The sequence below is a fragment of the Prionailurus viverrinus genome, chromosome C1 (genome assembly GCF_022837055.1).
Source record: "Prionailurus viverrinus isolate Anna chromosome C1, UM_Priviv_1.0, whole genome shotgun sequence".
NCBI classification, from domain to species: Eukaryota; Metazoa; Chordata; class Mammalia; order Carnivora; family Felidae; genus Prionailurus; species Prionailurus viverrinus.
Genome location: NC_062568.1, coordinates 200,539,616 through 200,551,716, shown reverse-complemented (window position 1 = coordinate 200,551,716; position 12,101 = coordinate 200,539,616). Strand labels below are relative to the sequence as shown.

Here is a 12,101-nt window from a genome sequence, read left to right as displayed (position 1 = left end):
AGGACTGACCCAGCTCTGGACAATCCTGAAGCTTGTTTTTCTTCCATGAGACCTCTCCGTGGGCTCAACTTCATGCACATTCTTTCCCAGAAAAATCAAAGACAAACCACAATCTGGGGCTCGGAAATTCTGACCAGTACCCCACCTCTCCACCTCCCTCCCCCGCAGGGCCCCCTGCGGATCTCCAGTCCCTTCCTCTCCTGCCTGACTGTCCCCAGAAGCTGATCCCGCCCAGTGCTGATCCAGGCCACCTCACGGAGCACAAAGAAGCAAGCAAGTGCTCCCTGAGCTGCGGGCCGTGCTCGCCTGCCTCCTGAAGACGCCACGGGCCTCGTTCCCCTGCTAGAACATACCGCCTTGCCTAACTGCCAAGCTCAAGTCAAAGGGGATGTCCCTGCCGTGACACGAGGGCAGGTGACTGCCTTGGAGTTTTCTGGCTTAAAGACAAGTCATAGGGCGCCTGTATCCGAGTGGGGAGAGAGCTCAGCTTGCAAAGGACCCGCCTGATCCCCCCACTCGACACAACATTCCACCTTCGTTTCTAAATGTTTAGAATCTGAAAAAACTATCAAACGAACATCTGGGCCCACCCCGGATCGGAAACCTTGGATCTCCTTCCAGAGATTTATGGTCTTGCCTCTTTCCCACGTCTCCAGCTGTCACACAGGAGAAGTGACCTCTCAATGCAACTTCCTTTCTAACATGTTGGTACTTGGCTTGCAACGTCTTTTCCTTGCTCTACAGCCTTCCCCCTGGGGCCCAGGTGGCAGTCGGCCAGAGGGCACCTTCCGCCCTCCTCCCCTGGAAGGACCATATGATTTGGCTGTGAGGAGCTCCCACAAGCACGGCTGCGCACCCTTCCTCCCCAGCCCCCCAGCCGCCTGGATTTGCCACCTTCCAGCCCGTGTCCCCAGGAGGCCTTGCTAGGCAGAGGGAGGGTGGAGGCAAGAAAGGGCCAAAGGGGAGGTGACGGGAGAGGGCGCCGAGGGAGCGCAGGCTAGCGCGCCCCTGGTCTGAGCCCACCGGAGCGCCTCTGCAGCCTGGGTGTTGTGAGCAGGGGGGAAAGGCGGCTGTTGTTAAATTCACCAACGATTTAAAGAAAGCTCTCCATGTCTGGGGCACCTGGGCGGCTCAGTCGGTTAAGCAGCTGACTTCAGCTCAGGTCCCGATCTCCCAGTTTGTGAGTTCGAGCCCTGCATCGGGCTCTGTGCTGACAGCTCGGAGCCTGGAGCCTGCTTCGGATTCTTGTCTCCCTCTCTCTCTGCCCCTCCCCAACTCATGCTCTGTCTCTATCAAAAATACACATCAAAAAAACAAACAAAAAAGGAAGTTCTCCAAGTCCTGCACTTACGCTCCCAGCCACCGAACTGAGAGAGAAGAGGACTGGGGGCAAAGCCTCCAAAGCTGGGGAGGGACCCCTGGGGGCCTCTGTGGGGGAGTGCTCCCGACCACTGGCCAGGATGGCTTGTAGGGTGGGTGCCTGGTGACACGGGTCCTTCCTTCCAGACACACACAAGGCAGGGGTGAGTGTGTGGCCGCGGGGAGGCCTAGCTTCCAGAGGGAAAGCCTGGGTCTGGTCACCGCGGGCATGGCTTGGTAGAGGAGCTCAAATGAGGAAGCCTCCCCTGACCCCATCGCTCACGTCATGACGGGTCACCCATGCCCCGCCCCTCCTGCCTTGTTCTTCTTTGTTACTACCAGCCTCGGGGCTGACACCAGCTCGCTCGTCGACTGACCTCCTGGCTGCTGGGCCCAGAGGACAGAGGAAGAGCAGAAAGTACAGCGTGGTACAAGGTAGCCCTCTTTTTTTTTCTAGACAGACAAATCTGGCTCCGCCTCCTACTAGACAAATCAGCACGAGGACATTACATAACGGTTCAGACGTCGGTCTCCTCCTCCTGTCGGTTAAACAGGGAGGGGAACGCCACCTCGCTTACAATCGAATCAAGGGGGCAGCCCCCCAAAGCACCACGCGTCGCCCACTCTTTATCACCAGCTTTCCTGGAACCCCTTGGTTCCCGATCCAAGACAACCGGACGTTTTCCCGAGGTTCATCCGGGACACACAGCTAAACCCGCAGCCCACATTTCCCGTTTGCTCGGAAGCCACGCATCATTAGCCGAGACCTGTCTCCCTGGCCGCGGCCCCACCCCTCCTCTCAGTTACTTACCTTGGAAACCGGCCCCAGCTTTAACGCACCTCGGATGAGTTATGCGACCGGCCGTTAGGATGACAGAAGCACGCATCTCCTCATTAAAGGCCGAGGGCACAAGGCGACACAAACGGGCCCACGGCCCCGGCCTGGCGGGCTGAGGACAGCCACTCGTCAGGCCCGTGTGGCTTGGCAGCAGGCACCGCTCGCGGCCAGCCGGAACCAGGCCCTGGCCGTGGGCTGGCGGCTCCGACCGAAACTACCAGGAAGGCTGAGGATTAAATATTTGTCCGGGTCGCTGTAAACCAGTGGAATTATAAACAGTTTGGAGCGGTAAGTGGTGCAGGAAGCCGTCTCCGGATACGGATTTAGGATTTTCCACCGTCGCCCGGGTGGCAGGGGGAGGGGGAGGGGGAGGCAGGCTGCGGTACAGCTGGCCGTCCGGGCTCAGCTGCCCTCCCTGCCAAGGGTTCCGGGAGGACAAGGGCCTGTTTGCACGCAAAATGACGGGCCTCGGGTCTGAGATGAGTGGGGACAGCCCCGCCGAGGGGCCAGAGACGGGGGCCCCCAAGATCCCCGGCGGCTTCAGGCCCCTCTTACTCGGCAGAGTCAGCAGAGGCTTAGCATGGGGTGGGGGGGTTGGTCTAAGGCCCTGGGACGCATCCCAGGCATGTTGACAAAACGTCCGCCCTGCCCTCTTTCAAATGCATGTACGCACTTTTCTGCTGAGCCCACGAGAGCCCACAAACCTACGTGAGTCACTAAATTCATCTTTTCCGCAATCTATTTTTTCTATCAAATACGGCTATTAAAAGTATTGGAGTTATTAACGTTAAAACATTACGGGGCGCCTGGATGACTCAGTTGGTTCGGCTTAGGTCATGATCTCACGGTCTGTGAGGTCGAGCCCCGCATCGGGCTCTGTGCTGACAGCTCAGAGCCTGGAGCTGCTTTTGGACTCTGTGTCTCCCTCTCTCTCTGTCCCTCCCCCACTCACACTCTGTTTCTCTCTCTCAAAAACAAACTAACATTAAAAAAATTATTAAAAAAAAAACATTAAAAAATCGTTTGCTGTCAAAAGGGACCCTCGGGCACTACTGGCCGGGGCAGAGGCGAGGTTCTCTGCATGGAAGAGGGCTCCCTCCGGAGGGTGTTCTCAAGACCACCACACTGCTGCCAACGGACTTCTGGGAGCCCAGGGAGCCCAGGTGCTACCGGGTCTGCCCTTTCTCTTCGAGGCCGCCCCTTTTTTTCCTAAGACATCTCAGTATTTTTTTGTTGTTGTTTTTTTTGTTTTTAATTTTAATTGAGAGAGAGAGAGAGAGAGAGAGAGAGAGCACGCGAGCGCACGCGCGTGCGTGCAAGCGGGGGAGAGCAGCAGAGGGGGAGCAAAAAGAGAGAATCTTAAGCAGGCTCCACACTCAGCACGGAGCCCCACGTGGGGTTCGATCCCAGGAACCGTGAATCACGACCTGAGCCAAAATCAAGAGTTGGACACTTGACGGAGCCAACCAGGCGCCCGCCTCTTCTCTGCCCTGTACACAGAGACACCCCACTGCACTGCACCAGCTCCCGGTGAAGGCCTTTCTTCCAGGTGGGGCGGCTGACGGTCCTACACGCAGAGGCTTCAAGTGGCATCTGAAGTGCCAGTTCAGCCCAGTCTGCTCTGCAGGAAGCAGCAACTCCCAGCCTCCAGCTCCCAGGTCACCTAGACACACCTGGAGGGGACATCTGGGACACGGGCTGCTGAGGACACCTAAGCAGAAGGCGGGTGAGAGGCACGTGGCAGACGCGACATTCTGATCTGTGAGAAATCGACGCTTTCATTCCAGTGACCTAAATATAATTCTCATACACACCGGTCTTCCTCCACGGCTCCCACCCAGCTCGTGGCTCCCAAAGCCTTGCAATTTCCTGAGCCACAGTGGGACTATCTTTTGTCATAATGGTCTTTGGTCTCCTGTCCTCAGCGTCTGAAATCACTTGGGAGCCATACAGGTGAAATGGGCTTATGTTAGGAGGAGATTCTGGAAAGCACCTCAAAATGGGGGCTGGTTGCCAGGGGATCTTTCGGTCCCCCCGATTTCCCGGCAGGGGCGAAGGAGGGAGATTCAAAGAGTTTCCAGGTTGGGGAACAGAACGCTTCCAAGTGCCGCCATGCCGGGCGCCAAGCTCACGCTCCACGAGGACAGAAGACAGAAGCCCCTTTGTTTAAGACCTCGCCCTCTGCTTTGTCTTCATTCGGCCGTCCATCTGTATCTTCTAATATCCTCTGTAGGAAACCGGCGCTCGAACGAGTAAATGGGTTTCCTGAGTTCTGGGAGCCACTCCAGCAGATTAATCGAACCCAAGGAGGGGTTTATGGAAACTGCTGACGTGTGGCTGGTCAGCCAGCACAGGTGGCTTGCAAGTGGCATCTGAAGATACCTGTTGTGGGGACGGCCTGGGCCCCTAACTGGCGGGATCTAACGCCATCTCCAGGTGGACAGGGTCCAAGCAAGTTGAACTACAGGACGCCCTGCCAGTGTCCAGAGCGCTGCTCGCTGGCGACGTGGGGCACCGCCCTCACCCACGACAGAACCGTCCAGTGTCCATGTGCACGCAGATTCCCTGGAAAATTCTGCTGAGTGCAGATCCCAACGTGGCGGGTCCGGGTAGGGCCGCAGATCTCTGCGTGTCCAACGAGCTCTTTGGTGCTGCCGACGCGAGGCTGGGAGTGGGCTGTGGGCGGCAAGGCGGATGCCCTCGGGCTGCCGAGGAAGGCTTGCAGAGATGGCCCGAGCCAGCGGCTGTTCGTGGCCGGAGGTACACAGACGTGGTGAGCCCCGGTGAGGGCGAGGAAAAGAAGCCGTGGCCACGCCTGCAGCCCTTCGGCCCCGCCGGAGGCACGGAGCCGGATGGAAGCGGCAGGTGGTGTTCAGCCATAGACTGCTCCACGGTCTTCGCTTTGAAAAGGTGAAGCCTTTTAAGCGTCCGACTCTTGACTTCAGCTCCTGTCACGATCTCACGGTTCATGAGCTCGAGCCCCATGGCGGACTCTTGTGCTGGCAGTGCAGAGCATGCTTGGAATTCTGTCTCCTTCTCTCTGTCCCTTCCCTACTTGCTCTCTCTCTCAAATAAAAATACACTTAAAAAAAAAAAAAAAAGGAAGCCCTGGCTCACACTGGATGTACGGCTGGCTCCACGACACCCCCTAAAAAAAAAGGACTGTGCGAAAGATGATTATCAGATGATGCCTCCGCTGAGGGAGTCTCTGGCAGCCACACTGGAGGGTTCTGAATCTGGCCCCGAGCTCAAAGGGAAGCCACAGTCATCGTGGTTCATGTGCAAGGAACAAAACCAGAAGGAAGGGCTAACACCTGGACAACTGAAACCAGGATCGAACGTCAAGTGTCGAGAGAATGGGTAAAACCCAAAAAGTGAGGCCAAGTGTAAAATCTCATCTGAAAGAAGGCCAAGTGCACGAGAGCACGACGGGAAATCCCGGGCCCTCGGTGGCTCGTGGGAGGAAGAGGGGTAGGGGGGCACCTGTGGGCTCATGAGGTGCCAGCTGAAGCGATCCTGGGCGCACTGGAGGAGAGCTCCTGTTCGGACACCACTTTGTGTTTATTTGTTTTTTTAAAGTTTATTTATTTTTGAGAGACAGAGAGAGACACAGTGTGAGCAGGGGGAGGGGCAGAGAGAGAGGGAGACACAGGATCCGAAGCAGGCTCCGGGCCCTGAGCTGTCGGCACAGAGCCCGACGCGGGGCTCGAACTGACGGACTGTGACGTCACGACCTGAGCCGAAGAAGTACGCTTACCGACTGAGCCACCCAGGCGCCCCCCGGGATGCCACTTTTAGTGGAGGTCGACATAAAAGGAGTGGGCAAGCTCCTTAGTTCTGCCCAGTAGGGCGGCGGGTGTCCTGTCAGGTTGGGAGGTGACCTCTCGACTCTTCCAGTGTCAAGATCCTGTGACTAAGGCAGCTTTTTGACTGCTTTGGCCAAACGTCCTCATTTTTTCTTTCTGAGGGGAAGGCATGTTTGGAGTTTCGAAAAGCACCCTGCCTGGACCCACACTGAAGGATCCTGGTGAGCATCACCGAGGTCTGTCCTCGGAGCGCTGCCGTGTGGGGCGGGGGCCAGAGCTCAGCAGACAGCGGGCTCCCCCCAGTGCCTGCTGGTCACCAGTCACTACTGGGCACCCGCACGAGGCGGCCACAAAACCCGCTTAGGTGCTTAAGGTAGGCATGTCCTCTCCTGGATCCTCTTAGCTTTTATGACAGCCTTTTCTCTCCGTTTTGGAGGCACTGGCTACCGTCCCCAGCAGCCTGTCGCCAACCCGCTGTCTCTGCCGTCACTCCGTGTACAAGGTAACACCCGTCAGTTCTCTGCACAAAGCACCTCTCCGCCAGAGTCTCCTGCCTGCCCACAGCTATCCCTCCCCCCCATGGCGAAAAGCAGCCAGATTTTACCGCAGGAAACTGACACCCTTTTTTCCATCTATACCACCACCAACCTGAAGTCTGGCCAGGCTGCTTCATGCCCCCCCCCGCCCCCCCCCGCCCCCCCCGCCCCCGGCCTTGGGAAATGATACTGCGATGGACACAGGTGGCCGAGGCCAGTGAGACATTGCTGGGGTTAGAGGAGACCTATTGTGAAAGGGAAGCTCTTTCCCCCCGGACTGCCCGCCGCCAGATGTAAGCCAGAGGCCGCCTGCTCCCATGCGGAGACACGGGAGTCCTGACGCCGCCCTAGGCCCAGTCACACCAAACGAAGCCCGAACATCTCTCAGTCACACAAAACGCCTCGTTTTCATTTTGGCTTAAGGCTGTACTTGCCACCAAGAGTCCTCACACAGGACCTGAGTCACAACTGGGACATTCTCCCATTCTAAAGTGTTATCAGGAGTCTGTCCTGAACATCACAGAAGCATTGCAATGTAAATACCCTGGCAAAAAGATAGACCCTTCCAAGACCTGATCTCCGGAATCACCAAGAGGCCTGTGGGGAGGTCCCCGCGGGCACAGAGGCTGCCCCAGGCCTTCCCTGCGGGGCACCGGCAACTCTTACCTGTCTGGTTAGGCTGCCTCCGAGGTTCATGGTGCCAGAGCCCGACTTGTTGGTCTGCAGCCACAGCATCACCGTGGAGGTCAGCTTGTAATGGGCGGTGCGACCACTGGATTTCTCCTGCAGGACGAGATGGACATCAGGACCCTAGTTGCGACCCTGAGCTGAGGAGAGCCTGAACTCAGTTGGAGCCCGAACTCAGGGGCTTAGAAGTCCTAAAGTTGAACTGGAGTGTGAGCTCTGCCACACTAACGCTGTGGTCTTTGGCAAGCTTACTAAACTTCTCCGGGCTTCTGGTTCTTTCCAGATGAAGAATCCAGCAAAGTGTGTTCGGGCCCCTGAACTCAGGGCCATTCTACATTCGAACGTGTCCCTCCCACCACCATGTGCCACCAGCACATGACCTTCTTAGAAAATCCCAGCTGGCTTCTAAAGGGACTGAGTCTACAACCACGTGCACTCAGTTCTTTGGGATCTTTAGCACCAGGGACTACTGCTTCTTGACTTCTCTCTATAGAACTAAGTAGCTTTGGGGCGCGTTTAGGAGTGAACAGGGCTTGAACAGGGCTTCACATATCACAGCACCCCCCCCACTTCAAGAAACTTCTGCCGGGAGGTGGGGGGGGAAGGGCCATACCTGCACTTCCACCACGTGGATGGAGTCCCAGCAGCCCTTGATCTTCTTTGATCCATCTCCAGCCTTCTTTATGAGGATCACTCCAGCAAAACCATGATCCAGATCCCAGAGGTAGACAGATGAGACGCCGCCTTCAAAATACCTGCCGGAAACAGGCCCACGTGCCCCTTAGATGTTAAGCCCATCAAATTACAGATCATCAGCCCAGGGGTTCGTTTGGCAAAGCTTCATCTGAAGGTCTGTCTGGAACTGAGGACCCTCCCTCCCTGCGGTGCTTTCCAGGGCTGACTCTTCACGTGTCCTGAGCACCTGTGCTTGGGGGAGTGGGTCCCAAAAGGAACAGGGGCTTAGGAGTCCTAAAGTTGAACTGGAGTGTGAGCTCTGCCACACTAACTCTGTGGTCTTTGGCAAGCTTACTAAACTTCTCCGGGCTTCTGGTTCTTTCCAGATGAAGGATCCAGCAAAGTGTGTGATGTGGAATGGACGCACAATGGGGGTCATCACCAGAGTAATCGTTACTGTTCGACATCCCTATCTTTCAGGACGGCTATTTCACAGGGGGATCAGGAGAAAAAAACAGCAGAGCCCCCCCCCCCGCCCCGAGCTCCCTCCTCAGGTCTGAGTTGGTGTGGAAAATCTCCTAACTAAGAACAAATGCCAAGAGGGGAAGAGGACAACATCAGGCTGGGGTCCCAAGTCCAGGAGACCCAGAGCGACAGTGTGGCAGAACCGGGCGGCTGGGGGCACAGCGGGTCACCAGCCGCTGTGCGGTGAGTACCCGCGTCCCAGCACGCTCTTTATCAGCCCGCTGCTAGAGCACATTCTTTACCGGGACGTCTGTGGCCTCTCTGACCCCAATTAACCTCGGCATCCACGGTGTGGCAGGCACACTCTGGGGCTCGCTGGGAGGGCCAGCAGCACATGTGCGGCGCTGAGCACAGGCTTGGGGGGCACAGGGGCCTGGGCCCCGGCCCCCCCATCACCAGCTGTGGTCACACATTACCCACCCGCCAACTCTTTATAAAGTGTTACCAGGTACCAACAGTCTGAACTGGGCCTTAGTTTCATTATAAAATGGGAACAGTAATACCTACTTTATAGGACTCGTTAAGAGACAAAAAAACAAAACAAAAACCCCCCAAAAAAACGCACGGGAAAGTAAAAAATCTGACCAAAGACAATTATTGATTTTAATAACAAAAATAAGTACTAAAAATAAACACGTCTGTGAATTCTCAATAAAGCTGTTACATGATAAAAATATACACGGTTAATACTAATATTTAGAGAATGTGGGTGAAAGGGACACTAGAGTTCTTTGTACTTTGGGGGGGGGTAATTTTCATCTGAAACGATTTCAAACTAAAACGTTATGGTGCCAAGGTCAGCAGGCGACTCACGCGAGTGTAACAATCGGAGCGAGGAAACAGCCTTTCCTCACCAGAACGAGTCTCCTACCTTTGAGCTGCAGGATGCCGTGGTCCTAACCCACAGCGGGCCCACCGGGTGCCCAAGGGGTGCAGACGAGGTCTGCAACCCTCACCCCTCCCTGCGGGGATTCCTCGGGCAGAGGGGACAGCCCGCCGCTGCCATCACATCCCATCCCTGCCTCTAGTTCCCCGCAGGATGCGCTGTGATTAAGCCGTCAGATGAAATTCACACCCCCAGTTGCCCTGGGCCAGGGCTAACCACACGGTCAAGCCAAGGAGGGCGGGAAGGGGCTGGCTCCAGGCGAGTGCAACACAGAGCACAGATACACCTGGGTGGGTGGGGGCAGAGGGCAGAGCTCAGAGGCCTCCTAGGCGACCTCCAAGAAATCCACACTCAGGGACCCCACTCAGGAAGGTTCCTTGTCTTGCTCCTAGTCTGTCCACACCCCACTCTCTGGGGATGGGGGGTGGTAACGAGATGTATTCCGGTCTAGGACCTGTGGCCCTACTTCTCTTCCTGGAGATCCAGAGGTCTCTAGAACAGGGCCCCTGCAGTGCTCGGGTGAGCTCCAACCAGGGGCTTGGGAAGCCTTTCTGGCCCGTACTCCTGGGCTCTGGTGGCTCCCGCAGCTTGAATATTCATCAGGAGGCACACCAGCACACTAGGGAAGAAGAGCCCCACCAAGCCCAGTCCTGCTGAGGACGGAGGGCAGGGTTCTAATGCACGGCTTCCCCTCCAGTCTGCTTGTGGGGAGCGCGGCCCCACATCAAAAGGGAAGAAACAACAGCTCTAAAAACTGTGGCTTTTCTTTGCTGGCAAAAAGGAGGGGCCGATAATCCCTTCTGAAGGCTTGATGCCCGCAGTCACTCTCACCGTTCCGCCTCTCATGGCTCCTGGCCCTGGTCTCCGTGACCAGACGGCGGCGGTGGTCTTGTCCAGGCTGTGCGCCCTCTGTGCCCTAGCGTACTGGGGAAAGCGGGCCAGGCAGCCCTGGAAGGGAACCAGGAGAGACCCTGGTGGTTTCACAGCCCTGGTCACCACGTAGAGACCAGCTCCACAGCACCAAGCAGCCTACAGTCGATTCCCCTCGGTCCTGTCCCTTGGACTTGTTTTCTTCCAGAAAACAAAACCTCTACATTCATGTTTTATACGGTGGAACTGGCCGTTTCCACCCCAACGTCCCGCCCGGTGGCCTGGCTCCCACTCTGGGCAGCCTCTCCCCGGGATCCTCAGCCTCCTCTCTGGGCCACACTGACCCGGACAAAGTTTCAAGTCGGAGACAAATGAGGTAAAAACACAAACACAACTCTGACTCCTATGTGGGTTGCTATTCCTTTCTCCAAAATTAAAAACTTCACTGCAAGAACAGTTACAAAACAAGGAAATTTAAAAATTAGCCCACAATACCATATATCAACGTATCCCATAAATCTGATTTTTCCAAATCCCCTTCCAGTCCTTGTCCGGGTGCGTAATTTTTATATAACGAAAAGCACAGCAACGGTACTGCGTTGAGCTCGGCCTTTTTGCCTGGCACAGGATCGTCAGCACTTTTCCAGAGGGCCCCATGATCTCTCACTGTTTTTAACAGCCCAGGTACTAGTCCACTGGGCAGCAGCCTAACTTACAGTCGATTTGACTTGTAATAAAGCAATGGCAGCAGGGTCGGAGGCGACGCCGTTGACCTCACTTTGAATCTGTTCCCTCTCCCATCGGGGTGTTCCTCACCGGGGTGAGGCAGGCGTGCTGAAACCCGGCCTCCGCAGGCATATGGCCCCAACACACAGCAAGTCAACAACGGGCCTGCATTCCATTCACCAAAAGGCATCTCCGGGGACTGGGGAGCCAGCAAGTCCCAACCTGATGCTCCAAGACAAAGGGAGCAGAGGACTGAGTGATCAGAAGGGCCGTTTCGGAATCTCCCAGAAATACCGGCCTCCCCGACAAGTGCCGTCAAGGACCGCGGTGAGCAGGTTGGTGGCGGGGTGACTGCGGGGCATGCAGACAGCCCCCCATTACGTGGTTTACAGCTTGGCTCTGCGAGTGAAGCATTAATTAAACAGGGACCTCAACAAGTTTTTGAAAATTTATTCTTACCTACTGTACTTTGATCATAATGACATGAAGCAGGAAAAAAATAATTTTTATGTGGTTCACATTTATGAGTTTTTACATAAAGGCTTTTGTGGGTATTTTAAGAATGTGCTAAAATGTTGTCTGAAACCACATAAAGCCATCTGAGGAGTCGCCCGCCAGAACTAACAGCACACACATGGAAGCACTTTAACCGGCCTTTGTATATTTAATGAGTCAAATAGTATTAATATTGTTTAAATGCTAACATGCCATTTCAATAAGGTGGCTCCACCATCGCCAGCGACCCGCTCTCGGGCCTCGCACGTCAATGTGACTGAATGATCCAATGTGGCCGGGACCGAGAGCAGGCCAGCGCTTGATCATTTCTAAAGCCCCAGCCCTCCAGGGAGGGAGGGAGGACGGGCCCCGTACCAACTGCCACGACACTGCTGTGTGAGCTCGAGAGGCAAGGCCCAGAGTTCCTGCGGTGGGCTCTCTGGTCAAGTGGGCAGCTCAGAGAACTTTATTTATCTAAAAAAAAAATTGTTTTTAGTTTGTTTGTTTATTTAGAGCACGCACAAACAGAGAAGAGGCAGAGAGAAGGAGAGACAGAATCCCCAGCAGACCCCGTGCCGTCAGCACAGAGCCCGACACAGGGCTCAAACTCACAAACTGTGAGATCAGGACCTGAGCTGAGATCAACAGGCAGGTGCTTAACCGACCGTGCCATCGAGGTGCCCCCAGCTCTGAGAACT

At 55.8% G+C, this 12,101-nt stretch overlaps 1 protein-coding gene across 3 annotated transcripts in view; it reads right to left on the bottom strand.

Annotated features, from left to right (window-relative positions):
- The window catches only part of CAPZB (capping actin protein of muscle Z-line subunit beta), a 135,281-nt gene that overhangs the window by 9,066 nt on the left and 114,114 nt on the right, over window positions 1-12,101 (bottom strand). For all 3 annotated transcript variants that reach the window (XM_047873341.1, XM_047873339.1, XM_047873340.1), the window contains exons 5-6: window positions 7,840-7,981; window positions 7,206-7,322 (exon numbers count right to left, since the gene is read on the bottom strand). In XM_047873341.1, coding sequence (XP_047729297.1) covers window positions 7,206-7,322; window positions 7,840-7,981 — 259 coding nt within the window. The remainder of the gene's footprint in view (window positions 1-7,205; window positions 7,323-7,839; window positions 7,982-12,101) is intronic.